Source organism: Canis lupus, chromosome 16, assembly GCF_011100685.1.
Source record: "Canis lupus familiaris isolate Mischka breed German Shepherd chromosome 16, alternate assembly UU_Cfam_GSD_1.0, whole genome shotgun sequence".
In the NCBI taxonomy this organism is placed as follows: domain Eukaryota; kingdom Metazoa; phylum Chordata; class Mammalia; order Carnivora; family Canidae; genus Canis; species Canis lupus.
This window is the reverse complement of record NC_049237.1, coordinates 37366199-37381457: the sequence shown is the minus strand read 5'-3', so window position 1 is coordinate 37381457 and position 15259 is coordinate 37366199. Positions and strand designations below refer to the sequence as shown.

General features: G+C 41.9%; 1 protein-coding gene across 2 annotated transcripts in view; it reads left to right on the top strand.

Annotated features, from left to right (window-relative positions):
* The window catches only part of DLC1 (DLC1 Rho GTPase activating protein), a 411515-nt gene that overhangs the window by 382489 nt on the left and 13767 nt on the right, over nt 1-15259 (top strand). For both annotated transcript variants that reach the window (NM_001313797.1, NM_001145071.1), the window contains 4 exon segments: nt 3714-3795; nt 10358-10421; nt 13128-14551; nt 15009-15185. In NM_001313797.1, the coding sequence (NP_001300726.1) occupies nt 3714-3795; nt 10358-10421; nt 13128-14551; nt 15009-15185 (1747 nt within the window).

Here is a 15259-nt window from a genome sequence, read left to right as displayed (position 1 = left end):
TAATGTGGGATTTTTTTTATCATACTCTATGTGAAGTCATTTAAAAAGAATTATAGTTGTGAACCAGTGAACTCCATTTTTATGGGTAATTTTCAAGCAAAAGTGAGTGAATAGTGAAGTGATTCCTAAATTGAGAGTAAGTTAAATGACTTCTGGAGCTTATTCTACCTTGAGCATTCTTTGTTTCTTTAACTCTACTGAGAATTATAGTTGTGAACCAGTGAACTCCATTTTTATGGGTAATTTTCAAGTAAAGGTTGGGTGAATAGTAAAGTGATTTCCTAAATTGAGAGTAAGTTAAATGACTTCCAGAGCTTCTTCTACCTTGAGCATTCTTTGTTTCTTTAACTCTACTGAGATGATGACACTACATGTCTCTCATTCATTGATTCATTCATCCTATCCATCCCATCCCATCCATTCAACTAATCAACAAGCCACTATTTACAGCAACAGGGGTGCTCAACACTGTGATGAATGTTACCTATTTTATAGAAATAAAAATATAATTCAGACATCAAAGAATAAAGGGATTGCCAGAATCTCAAAAAAAAAAACCATAATTTTGGTTGATTTACATCTAAAAAATACATCTTTTTCATCAGCTTCTTAGGAAGGGAACTGCTAGGAGATAGCCACCATGTGACAAAATTTCTATACGATTGAATTGAAATGATGTCACTTAAATATTTTCACCAAAGATGTTCAACTTTTCTCATAATAAATAGTTTTAAAATCATGTCTTTTACTCTTCTCTTCTTGTAGGGTAATAACAATCAGACTACTTCCTGTAACAGTGGCATTGGGCTCTTGGGTAGAGCTAGGGGTCATTGCCAACCTTCTTTAACACGCGAACAAAAAGCCAATACTAAGAGTGGGTATAGTTTGCAAGTTTGGTAGTGCTAGACATGATCAGCAGGCTATCTTGAGGAGCTATGGGGTGGGTGGGTGGGCTCCCCAGAAGCAAATCCAGCAGAGACCATAGAGATCATTTTTATTTTCCTAGCTCATTCAGCTAAATTATTTCATTGCCTAATTTATAATGCCTAGTCTTCCTCATTGTAGCCCAGATTGAATGTGCAGTATTTTCCCATGAAGTTGGATTCAGAATTGTTTTATTGCTAGACTATGTAAAATATCTTTATTATTCCTGCATTATAGGGAGTATTTCCAATTCCTTTTTCCTTTCTCTCTCTCTCTCTCTCCCTCTCTCTCTTTTATGGTACTTGGTTAACCTGCATGCTTATTATGGTGGAGTTGCTTATCTTTCCTTTAGAGAGAATTTCTGACCTAATAACATTTACAGTATCTTTGTCTTTCAGAAGGGCTTGGAAGTGGGGAGGGTTGGGGAGGGACCAATCTATTGCATTCAATTCACAGCTCCACTGGAGATGGGGAAAGATAATTGCATTTGCAGTGGCAGTAAGGTGGCTGTCCTTCTGTTCCTTTTGTTCTCCTGTTTAGAAATCAAATTTCCTTCAATTATGTTCATTTTTGGTGTTGATTTGCTGCCAAGCAGCACTTTCTTGTGAGTGTATGTTTGCTAAGACTCATTTCCAGTCTCTGTCTTACTTTTTGATGAATCCTAACATTCAGACTACCTTTGCACAGAATATATTTGGGATCTCTTCACATTTACAAGTCTTTTGAACTTGTATATATAGGAATATACTGTATATAGTTCTGGGTAGTAATTTCTGTCCTTTGTCCTGTGTGCAGGGTGAGTATACACACACTACACACCAACCCACACATTCCTGGTCTTCCTGTTTTGCTTTAGTTTGGTCTTTGACAATTTATACTTCCTGCCCTTAAACCCAAGCTGGAAGATTAAATCCTAACCTGAAGAACTTCTATACATTAACAAAGTATATCTTTCAAAAGCCAGTCCTTTCAGAAGAGTCTAGGCAAGTAAGAGAAAATTATGCATTTAATTATTTCGCTTCTCTCTTACATTTAATCCCTACCTACCCAACAGTTTTTTGGGGGTTTTTTTGGTTTGTTTTTTAATAAAAATTTATAGTTACACAGTTCTGGGTAAGTTAGAATTGTTAAAATAAGACAGTCATGATCTCCTGGATACTTAACAGACATGTGAGCTTTTCATTTACATTTATAGATCTGATGTTACCCTTCAGAAGTATTCAAAATCTATTCATTATTATCAGCTCTATTATTTAATAGCTCAAGGTGAAATAAAATGTCACAACCTTCAAAGAGTTTCACAGTCTGCCCTGGTTGTTTACATTCACTATATGCCAATAGAGTTGGTCTATAAAATAATGAAGAGATAAATTACTGCAATACTAAATTTCATATATGTCTTTGTAAATCCTGGGCTGCTTCCTTGGTCTGCCTATGTTATTCAAGGAACAATAAACGTAATCTAACTCTATGCCTTCAACAAAAAAAAATTGGACTGTAACGCTAATTATGTTGTTTCCAAAATTAAAAAAAAATCACTCTGAACCATTATCTCTAGCAAAGAAATTGTTAAGAATAAGGAGCTCCATTCTGTGAAACCAGTAACTGGAAGTTGGAAACTATGAAAATCTAACAGTCAACCCAAGAACTAGAAAATTGCTAATCACTTGCATCTCCAGAACTCCTAAGAGCCTTGTCTATCCCAGTATAAAGCATTAGCCATTTCAGAGGCCATGGGGTTGGCTTTTTGTTTTTTTGTTTTGTTTTGTTTTTGTTTCTGTTTGGTTATGGCAATCCCAGTTTCCTGCTGTGCTGACTTATTTTGCCCATTCCTGACCCACAGAGGTGTACCGAAGAACTCTTACTCATCATATTATGTAAGCATTCTACAGGAAAGACCAATTATACCCTAATAGCTGGGACTCCAAAGAAAGTAACTTGTTTTTATCTAGTGGCAGTTCCAGAGCTGTTGTAAATTTCCACAGTGGTGCTGCCAGTCTTCTTCTCCTCTTCTTGATGCATTTATCAACAAGGGATAAAAAAAAAAAGGGAATTCTTCTATCATATTGACTTTTTCCCCCTTTCTCCTTTTTGGTTCTGATATACCTCCTAGTATTCTAAGAGCATTGAACTCTCCTAGAGATTAAAGGATTTGGGCTTCTATTGTTCTACAGCAGCTTTGTAGCTGGCCTTTTGTTTTAGGGGGAGTTATATAAACTCCTGAAAAGCCATATGGAAGTGCTAATATTTGTTTAAAAATAGCATATCCTGAATTCTCTTTAGCTTTTGATGTCATGCAAATGGTTAGATTCCATTTACTACCACTTGCCATTGTTCTGTAGACCTTTCCTTGGCTCAGTTTTCCATGACCTCTTCCCCTGATCAAATGTGAGCAGACACACACGAAGGACAACCACCACCACCACCACCACCACCACCACCACGTTGAAAGGAAGGATCCTCCTGGTGTTGATTCTGGCTTAAACTATAATTTATAGCAGGGCTCTGTTGCCTGACAATTTGTTTAAAGGTGGAACAGTGTTTTGAACTACTTATCTGACAAGAAGGGATATTTATTTGAGTCTACAGACCGCTTTACATCTAAGCTCCTTCAGGACACTGATGGACTACTCGAAAGTTGCTTTATTCTCTCATAGCGCTTGATAGGAAGGGAGGTGTCCTGCACACAGTAGGTATTCAAGAAATTACTTTTTTTTGCCCTCTGCTAAACCGGGCTAGATTGGCAAGAATTTAGGTGTTCAGTAAATGCATTTTTATTTTTCTTACAGATCTTCTGTTCCCCATTGATATTTCCTCGGTCAAGAGAGAGCATGACTTTTTGGACAGAGATGCCATTGAGGCTTTATGCAGGTAAATGGAAATGTTTTCTTTTTCTTTTTCCTTCTTTTTTTTTTTTTTTTTTTTTTTTTTTTTTGGTTTAGGAATGAAATATTATCATCAAAATGTTTTTTGCTTACCCTTGTTCTACTAATTAAGTCAGTAACATCTTGTTACTTATTATTGCCATTAAATGACACTGACCTAGGAGGTACTTAGACCATTGCATATTCAATACCATATGATTGCTGAAACAACATTCAAATGGCCTGGAAACTTGGAATAGAGTTTTTTAAAAAGCAATGTAACTGAGTGTACAGTCCCAACCAGGTGCCCTATCAGAGTCAAAGTTGCTGTTACATTGAACGAAAATAACACATTCAGAGGAATAAATAGAGGTGGGGGAGTTATGGCGTGTTAGAGTCAAAAGAACCATTGTTGGAATTCCAGAGAAGCTTCTCTGAACCTCTTCAGCTTCCCCAGGTACAAAAAAGTAACAATAGGATTAAATAAGTCTGTAAAATAACTCAGCACAGCTTTTAAGCTACAGTGGACAGGCAGTAAATGAGCATTGATGTGAAATGTGAATAAAACTGTCAGAAATCCTTGTTCGTTGTGCTGGTAGGTCTTTAGGCTAAGGGGCAGCTGGTGGGTTTAATGAAGTGGAAGTGATAAAACATGTAGCAGACAATGATGAGACACTGATAATCCTTTCAAATGCTTCATGACATTTTATTCATTTTTACGTTATTCATCCTTCGTCATTTTTCTCAAAACTTATAAACTATAAAAGCTGAATTTCGGGGGACAATTATACACAGAAAAAAATTCGCATCGTGATTCTATGCGTAAATTCGAAATGAATTTTCTCTTATCAGTACGTATTTTAACTTATAAAAACATCTTTAAGGGGATCCCTGGGTGGCGCAGCAGTTTGGCGCCTGCCTTTGGCCCAGTGCGCGATCCTGGAGACCCGGGATCAAGTCCCATGTCGGGCTCCTGGTGCATGGAGCTTGCTTCTCCCTCTGCCTGTGTCTCTGCCCCTCTCTCTCTCTCTCTCTTTCTCTCTCTGTGACTATCATAAATTAAAAATAAAAAATAAAAAAAATAAAAAATAAAAAAAAACATCTTTAAGGTAGAATGACAGTATTTATTTCTCCTTTGTAAGCAAAGAAAGCATTGCAGTTCAGCAAAAGTACTATTTTTTGCCTTTCTTATGTAAGGCAATTTGTGAATCTGCTAACTTAAGCAGTGGTTAGGGAAAGATAGGTAGGCTCTTTAGAACAGTGTAGGAAATAGACTAGTTCTCATGGTTGACGGGGAAAAAATGCCGTATTAACCACAAAACCCTGTCACTTTTCAAATCCAATTAAACGGCTGCTTAGAAATGTCCAGGGTATGTACACATTTTCTGAAAGCAATGTGATCCCAAGTCCCACACTGTAGTGTGTAATGCCCTATGTCATTAGGGAATGAGAAAGTGTCACTAATACAGTTTGGGAGAGAAGTCAACATCTGGAATGTAAACGACTCCAGACATTTTTAAAATGTTTTAATGCTTAGCTGTGGGGTAGAATTAATTTATTTTTCAATTCATCATTGGTGATAACGCATATAAATGAGGTCACTCATAAGATGGATCCTAGGAAATATTTACGCACTGAGTCAGATCAACCATTTCACACATTTTATGCCACTTAGTAAGTGGGCCCTCAGAACAGCAACAACAGCTTAGGAATTTCTGGGTCATAAAAATATCACTGCAACATTGCAACCCAAACTAGTCATAATTAGATTCTTGATTTTTTTTTTCTTTTAATATCAGTTTGAAATTTAGTTGCCCTCCTCTGAGGAGACAGTCAACCATGGCACATTGTGATTTCCACTAGCTCTCCGTTCTATTCCAAAAGTCACTTCTCTTTAAAGGGAATAAATCTGTGTTTCTGGATCTTTTGTGAAAAGAAAAGCATAGAAACAGCTAAACCTTCATCTGTATTTGGACTCTGCAGTGTATGCTAGTTGGGTTTCCATTTTCGTGGGTGCAGAGGATGATGTTTCAGAGGTTAAGTATGAGGAGGAAATGAGGTAATGGGTGTCAAAGTGCTTTGAAAATTATTAGGCACAGGGATGCCTGGGTGGCTCAGTGGTCAAGCATTTGCCTTTGGCTTAGATCATGATCCTAGGGTCCTGTGATCGAGTCCTGCATCAGTCTCCCCACAGGGAGCCCGCTTTTCCCTTTGCCTATGTCTCTGCCTCTCTATGTGTCTCTGATGAATAAATAAGTAAAATCTTAAAGAAGAAAAAAGAAAAGAAAATAATTACGCCAAAATTGGAGGCCCAGATTTGAATATGTGGAGAAAGTATTGAAGTTGGGTTCTCTTTACAAAAAAGGAAATGCTTCAGAATTCATAGTAACGGTCATTACCTTGTTTGTAATGGAAACCTTCAGGGCTCTTGTCTGTGTTCACCAAGACTGCTCAAGGCAAATTATTTTCCTTTTGAGAGACCTAAACAAATGTTCTGAAGAAAACGATGAGGGCATCTTCTTTAGAAATGCACTACAGGTTCTGAGTTGTTAGCACAGCAGTGGAAGATAGCTGTTTTCCTGATGATGTGATATTCATCTCCTTAGCTATACTCACCTCTTCCACATAGTTTCTCAGTCCATGGAATTCGAGGGCCAGTAAATCATGAAGCTGTAGTGTGGTTCGAAAATTTGTAATCTGTCAAGTTCTCTCCAGAGGGACAGACTTCTTATAGACCTCCATCTTTTGCCCTGTTGAAATATTTTGGGAAGTTGGTTTTAAATATGTATATGGTAATAGGATTACCCAAACTCAGTTGCCAAGTATTACTTCATAAAATATTATTAAATACCAATTTTAACATTTTTACCTTTAATAAAATGTTTTTAAATTTGTTTAAAACAAAATAATTTTTTTGGTTTCTCTTTCCTGCTACCTTCCCCACCTCTACACCCACACACAGATGTTAGAACTGCTCCCATGTACACACTAGTGTTCTGCTTAAAGATATATTATAAACACTCAGAATATTTGGTGATTTTTTAGCAGACTCTACTTAGGGGAAGGCTTGTATACTTAATGTTTTTTCTTTCTCTTTTTTTTAAAAAAGATTTATTTATTTGAGAGAGAAAGAGAGACACAGCATGAACAGGAGGGGCAGAGGGAAAGAGACAGAGAATCTTAAGCCGACTCCCTGTCTCACAACCCTGAGATCATGACCTGAGCCGAAACTAAGAGTTAGACACTTAACTGACAACCACCCAGGCACCCCCAACTTAATGTTTTCCTGAGGATCATGGTGATCCTTAATACAAAGTTTGATAGTGACCAAAAGTTAGTTATGAAACTACCACATTTTTTGAATTTGGATCACTCACGAACATTCTTACCCATATACTTATAAGGGATTTTTGTATTTATTTCCTTGGAGGGATCAGCTCTTGTCCCAGTCTTGTTGGTTTTGCTATATAATCCAACCCAATGATAAGGCCAAGACCGTGAGAAGATCACATTCAGTATTAATACTGGGGGAGTGAAAAAAAAAAATACTGGGGGAGTGGTTTGCTTACCTTAAAGTATATACATAATAATGCAAATCTGTGACCTACTATCAGAACATGTCTTCTGAAATGATCTTTGTCTTTGGTCACCTGGCCGGCTCTATCAGAAGAGTATACAACTCTTGATCTCAGGGACATGAGTTCAAGGCCCACGTTGAGTCTATAGAACATTGAAATGATCTTGTCTCTTTTCTGAAAAATATTCCGTATCACTGTTTTCCTTTGGAGTTAACAACCGACTCCCATCAACTCACCAAAGAATTATGTAAATAAGGTGATAATCGTATAATGATAAGTACATAGCCCAACTCTCATCTTCAGTCCCACACTTTGTTGTAAAGCAGCCCTTGAAACCCCTCAGCTAGGTCAAGCAGCCTGCCACATGGTGGATTTCATCTTTGTTACTATTTCTGTTCTATTAAAAGGAAGCAAGTAAATTTTTAAAGCAATTGTGCTAATTCCAAAAAAGTATTTTTAAGAACTGGAACAATTTTTGTCAGGTCTGACTTGGAAAATTGTTCCTTTTTCTTTTCTTATATGTCTCTTGTGGTTTTTCCTCCATTTCATTTTAAATGAGGCCCAAATGCCTGCCTGCTGTGCTTTTATCAGGGTGCTTACAGCTCCCTGCAGCCAAAGTCATGAGCCTTTGACAGCCACCTTGTCCCCCCTCCCTCTTCAGAGCAGGGTACAGGCTGCCCAGCAGATAAGCCTGACGCATTCCTGTGGAGCTGGGCCCCGGTGAGGGCTCTGGGGGGTTGGAGCAACCCCGCCTTCCAGACAGATGGTGCGTGATACCAGTGTGCTGCCACTCGTTTGGGGAATCATATATGGGACATAAGCTGCTCCTGTGTATTATTAGCATCATTAAGATTAATTTTGGAAAAGAATGCAGGATACACTGTTTTTGAGTGTCAGAGCCGCCATGTTTTACTCTTGGGGCCTTGGACAAGATTCATGACCTCTCCAACCCCCCCCCCCCCCCATGTCCTCATCTATAAAAGGAAGGAAAACAGTGATATCTGTGCCATAGGGTTGTTGTGGGGACCAGGGTGAAATAAGACCTAAGAGGTGCCGAGGCACGGTGCCTGACCCAGAGCGAGCCCCCTTTCATCCAGCTGTGACTATTTTGTGTCAGTGTGATCCCTCTCCAAGGAGCTAAGATCTCACCAGTGGGCATTCTTTGGAGGTCCTGGGAATAAATGAATCTTACAGAAACTCCAGGGAATAACTTCTAGGCTTCAAAATGGAACTGCCATTAGTTTAGTGCTACCAACAGAAAAAAAAGATAACGTTGACCTTTATAAAACTAGCCTCCAGGGTCTTTTTTGTTTGACTCAAATCTAGAATTTGTGAAGTGAGTCCCTCCCCCCGCTGCCAAAGGCTTCCATGCCTAGTAAACCTGGTTATAAACACCACTCAACCATTAAAGCCAAATGAAGTCAAGTGGGTATTTGATTACAGGTTTGATTAATGAAACCCAGACCTGAGACTAACTGTAACCATTCCGGATTCTTTAAATCTTGAAAACATTTGAGAACTCAAACACTGTGGATCTAAGTCATTTAGGTAATGCATGCCCCTTTAGGGAGGGACCTTGCATCCACTCATTTCAAAGTTTGGGCTTTTTCTTAGTTACTTGTTTTCTTTCCCTCCCCGTCAACAGAGAGCATTTTTCTGAACACAGGCTACACAGGCGTTCTGAGTTATCTTTGTTTATTCTATAAACAGGCTACCAAGTAATCTATGAAATCAAAGTCAGTCTTATCAGCAGGCAAAAATACTTTCTATCCTCCTGCATCAAGTTGTGAGACAAGTTGCAAGAGCAGAATCCCAAAGATAAAGCCTACCAGCAGCCTCCTGGTCAGTTTGAATTCATGTGAATTAACTGTTCTTATCCTATGAAAAAGGAAGAATCACCATTGTAGGAAAAACTGGATAGCTGGCCTTGGAAGACAGCAGATATGCTGCTGAAGGTTTATTTGAGGAAGACTAAGTGCTGGTCATCTGGAAGCTGTTAGAGAGGGCTGTCCTTCACACTTTTACAGACTGTGTATTTCTGTACATGTAAAGGGGTTTCTCTTTTTCAGCTATTTCATTATTTCCTGATGAGGACTTTTATTTGGGGGTGGATTTTTATTTTGGTTTTTGTGTTTCTTTCTTTTAGCATTTCATTTCCAACAAACCTAAATTATTTCCCTAATTATAAATTGACATTACGTCTTGGCAGGGGTAAAAAGTATTCAAAGTGAAAATACGACTCTTGTTCCAAAGAAGAATGTGATTCAAGTGCCTAGTCTTGAACTCTGTAAAGATTTTAACCCTTAAAGCTGCTGTATAAACATTTTTCCAGTAATCATTTGCACTACTGCTATGACTGTACTAAACATTATCTTGTCCCATATAGGAAGGTGTAAAAAGAATAGGGTATTAAAGAGACTCTAATTTCCTCTCTGTGTAAGAACTCACTAAACTTTTGAACAGAGTGCCTAAGATTATTATTTGTTACAGATAATTGTTTGTTACAACTAAAAATTGGTTTATTTTTCTATTTGAATTTTGATTTGAGATAGAATATACCTTTATTTTTATTGACCAAGAACACTGTTTGGTTCCTTGTTAATGTTCCTGTTTCTATGAAAGGAGAGAGACATCACTGGTTCTTATTTTGTGGTAGTATGTGGAACTACCTAATGGATCGACCTAGGTACCCTTGGGAGAATAAATTTCCTCACTGAGAGTTGTTTGTTCCATGAAGAATAAGAAGCACCTGATAGTACCATAGCAATGTGTCATTTTACTATAAAATAGTAATACTTAATGTAAATGAAGAAGCTTAAAAAACAGAATGGTATTTTTAAGCCATTACTTTTTAAAGAAGTTTCTAATACTCTTCTAAATTATAGAATAATCTTTTATAGAATAAAGAAACTCATTAAATAGGTCATCTGTTTGGAAAAAATATATATCAAATACCCATATATTTGCTAATATTATTTCTTTGCCCTGTAGGCGTCTAAATACTCTAAACAAATGTGCGGTGATGAAGCTGGAAATTAGTCCTCATCGGAAGAGAGTGAGTATATAAAATGTATTATGGGATGAGAGGGAAGGAGGCAGACCAAAAACTGGTTTATGTGTTTTGTAAGAGGTTTTGTCTCTCTTGTCTCTTTCTTTATTGCTTCCTTGTTCCAAAAATCTACATTTTTAACGTTATAATCCAGTCAAGTTTACCAAAGACCAAGTAGCCTTACGTAATTGAAACTGATACTTACCCAATAATTCGTGATTTTCCTACTGTTTTTTTTTAATTGAGATAAAATTGACACACAATATTAGTTTTGGGTATACAACCGAATGATTCAATATTTGTATATATTACAAAGTGATCACCACAATAAGTCCATCACCACACATAGTTAGAACATTTTTTTGTTGTTGTGATGAGAATCTTCAAGATCTACTTTCTTAGCAATTTTCAAATATACAATACAGAATTATCAGCTATAGTCACATGCTGTCTATCACATCCCCAAAACTTATTTATTTTATAACTGGAAGTTTGTACCTTTTGACCCTTGCCTCTGGCAACCACTAGTCTGTTCTCTGTATCTAAGAGGTTTTTTTTTCAACTTTCTGATTGGAACAAATCATCTATTATTTTGCCTTGTTAATTCAATGCCTACTACAGATTAAAGGAATGAGGCTTAGGAAATCCCAGTGAATCCTCCATTATTCCCTGCAGAAATTAAAACTACGGTTCTTTGGGAACACTCTGTCTTCCCACATACAACAGTAACAGTAACAGTTTCAGAGCTACAGGGATGGAAGAGAAGGCTGGCTTGGGGGCTCCTGAAGAATAGTGAGAGATTGGAAGGAAGAAAAGCGGTGGGGAGGATGCAGGGAAGGGCAGGAAATCCCACACATTCTAGTCAAATGGTGGTATATAACTTCTGTGTATGAAATGTGAGAGCCTTTTATGAGATCTTAGAAGAGGTGGGTGTAGTCCTGGGAGTGAGTGTCACAAATTAGAGTAAACAGGAATAAGTTTGGTCAAAGAACATATTTCTGACTGTTCAGAGTACCAATTTTAATTATCCTAGAGTCCTTGACTTGCAACAAGCTGCCTTCTTGGGGGAGTTAAACCTTTTAAACAAATGAACTGGAACCTCAGCACCCACTGAGCTATGGAGAGAGTCGACAAGTCAGTGTTTAATGCTCTCCACTCATGGTCCTGTGAACCAGGAGTCATGTATTTTCCACACCACTGGGAAAGACATGCATCATACTGAATCGTGCCTTTTGAAATCCCACCTTAAAGGCTCAGATACAATATTTGTGACACAGCGTAACCCCGAGTCCTGCCCGTAAATCAAGCATAATCAACAAAGCTGTTACTTCATGTTTTTGAATGTTCCATGCTGTCAGGACTGGGTATTTGTGAAGCCTTGTTGATTGCCTGGAGCGTGTCTGAGGTTGAAACTTCACAGGACACGTGTGGCATTAGCTCCCCACTCCCTGTCTGGTAGGGGGAGGGGATGAAAAAGAACAGGTAAGAAGCTGAAAAGTATCAGACTGAAGAGATGTGGGGGGCTTACCTTGCTCCGTGTCTCCACTGGTCTGTTTGGAGACCTTGTACACTTTTAGGGTGGCCACATATTTTACTGTCCTTAGTGTCTGAAAACTACCTTTTTAATTGCAAAAGAGAATATAAACACATGCTATCAACAGACAGCAAAATTGGAGGCAGACCAGAGGGAGTCCTCCCCGTTGCTGACTCCAGTTCAAAATATTTTGGATGCCTGGAATTTTCACAGATTTCAAGAGGGTTTCCTCTGTGAGCAATTAAAGAACAGCCTATGGATTGACAGTTTCTACAAAATAACTCTTATTTAGCCTAAAACACTTGATCAGGCTTTTTTCTGTTAATGTCCTGATGTACACGTTTGTAACGTAAAGAAATAAAATAATAATCATCAAATAATAATAAATAATAAAGATATAAAGGGTGGATTGACACTGATGGCATAAGATGAGCTGGGTCCTGTGCCTCCGGCCCCCAGGTCATGTCCTGCTCCCTGCCCTCCTCCTCCTCCTCCCGGCCCTCCTCCTCCTCCCCATCGCCCTCCTCCTGCCTGTCTTCCTCCTCCCCGCCATCCTCCTGCTCCCTGCAGCCCAACTCCTCCTCCCAGCCATCCACCTGCTCCCGACCCTCCTCCTCCTCCTTCCTGCCCCCCCACTATCCTCCTGCTCCCACCCTCCTCCTCCCCACCATCCTCCTGCTCCCCACCCTCCTCCTCCTCCCCACCCTCCTCCTCCCCACCATCCTCCTCCCCACCCTCCTCCTCCTCCCCACCATCCTTCTGCTCACTGTCCTCCTCCTCCCCCCACCCTCCTCCTGCTCCCCACTCTCCTCTTCCTCCCTGGCCTCCTCCTCCTCCTACCGGCCTCCTCCTCCCCACTGTCCCCCTCCTCCCAGCATCCTCATGCTCCCCACCATCCTCCTGCTCCCCGCCATATTCCTCCTCCCAGCCATATTCCTCCTCTCTGACCACCTCCTCCCCCACCCTCCTCCTGTTCCCTGACCTCCTCTCCCCACCCTCCTCCTGGTCCCCACTCTCCTTCTCCCCACAGTCCTCCTCCCCACCGTCCTCCTCCTCCCACCCTCCTGCTCTCTGCCATCCTCCTGTTCCCCGCCATCCTCCTCTTCCCCACCCTCCTCCTGCTCCCTGCCCTCCGCCAGTCCCAGCGATGACCGAATGCCTCCATTCTGTTTTTGCAGAGTGAGGATTCGGATGAGGACGAGCCTTGTGCAATAAGCGGCAAGTGGACCTTCCAGAGAGACAGCAAGAGGTGGTCACGGCTGGAGGAGTTTGATGTCTTTTCTTCAAAGCTGGACCCAGCCCCCGGGGCGCCCGCCGAGGCCCCCCTGAAGACCGCGGCGAGCCACGAAAGCATGCTGACGGAGCTCAGCGAGCGCCAGGAGGTGGCTTCGGTCCTCAGCCTCAGCAGCACCGGCAGTCTCCCCGTGCACGCGCCCCACGCGGGGGACGCGGCAACGCCCCGGACCAACTCGGTCATCAGCGTCTGCTCCTCCGGCCACTTCGTGGGCAACGACGACTCCTTCTGCAGCCTGCCCTCTCCCAAGGAACTGTCCAGCTTCAGCTTCAGCATGAAAGGCCAAGAGAAGAACGCCAAGTCCAAGACGCGCAGCCTGCTGAAGCGCATGGAGAGCCTGAAGCTCAGGGGCTCGCCCCACAGCAAGCACAAGGCGCCTTCCAAGCTGGGGCTGATCATCAGCGGGCCCATCCTGCAGGAGGGGATGGACGAGGAGAAGCTGAAGCAGCTCAACTGTGTGGAGATCTCCGCGCTCAACGGCAACCGCATCAACGTGCCGGCCGTGCGCAAGCGGAGCGTCTCCAACTCCACGCAGACCAGCAGCAGCAGCAGCCAGTCGGAGACCAGCAGCGCCGTGAGCACGCCCAGCCCGGTCACCAGGACTCGGAGCCTCAGTGCCTGCAACAAGCGGGTGGGCATGTACTTAGAGGGCTTTGACCCGTTCAATCAGTCCACGTTCAACAACGTTATGGAGCAGAACTGTAAGAACCGCGAGAGCTACCCAGAGGACACAGTGTTCTACATCCCAGAAGATCACAAGCCTGGCACTTTCCCCAAGGCCCTCTCCAATGGCAGTTTCCCTCCCTCAGGGAATAACAGCTCTGTCAACTGGAGGACTGGAAGCTTCCACGGCCCCGGCCACATCAGCCTGAGGAGGGAAAACAGCAGTGACAGCCCCAAGGAGCTCAAGAGGCGCAATTCCTCCAGTTCCATGAGCAGCCGCCTGAGTATCTATGACAACGTGCCAGGCTCCATCCTCTATTCCAGTTCAGGGGACCTGGCCGACCTGGAGAACGAGGACATCTTCCCCGAGCTGGATGACATCCTCTACCATGTGAAGGGGATGCAAAGGATAGTCAACCAGTGGTCCGAGAAGTTTTCAGACGAGGGGGACTCTGACTCAGCCCTGGACTCGGTCTCTCCATGCCCCTCCTCTCCCAAACAGATACACCTGGATGTGGACAACGACCGAGCCACGCCCAGTGACCTGGACAGTACGGGCAACTCACTGAATGAACCCGAAGAGCCCTCAGACATCCCGGAGAGGAGGGATTCTGGGGTTGGGGCCTCCCTGACAAGGTCCAACAGGTGAGCACTTTGCTTCTGTCTGGAGATAGGGGAAGGAGACCAGGAAAGGGACTGCTTCTGCTCTTGGGGGTGGGTAGGGGGGTGGAATGGGTCACATCTGGCATTCATAGCCCTGTGGGTCCCAAAGAAAAGTGATAGACCAGAAGATCCCAACATCCAAAACCATGGATATTGTTTCTGGGTATAGAGTTTCAGTTTGGGAAGAGGAGGTAGGTCTTATGGATGATTGGTGGTGATGGTTGCACAAGGGGGTGGGGGTACTTAATGCCCCTGAGCTGTACACTTAGCAGCAGTTAAGATGATCATGTATATAATGTGTATTTTACCACAGCGGGGGGAGGAAAAGAATGGAATGAAAGTCGAGTCCTCTCTGTTCCAGTGAGCAGCCACTGCTGATTTTGCATCTACCTGTTGAAAAGTCCTTGTACTCACTCCCTCCCCTGCTCTTCTCCTGCAGGCACAGGCTGAGATGGCACAGTTTCCAGAGCTCCCATCGGCCGAGCTTAAACTCTGTATCCCTGCAGATCAACTGCCAGTCTGTGGCCCAGATGAACCTGCTGCAGAAATACTCGCTCCTAAAGTTAACTGCCCTGCTGGAGAAATACACACCCTCTAATAAGCATGGTTTTAGCTGGTAAGGATTTACTGTGCTCAGTAAGCTATTGGCAATAGTTTGGGTCCCCTCCTTGATGCTGTTCCAATACTGGG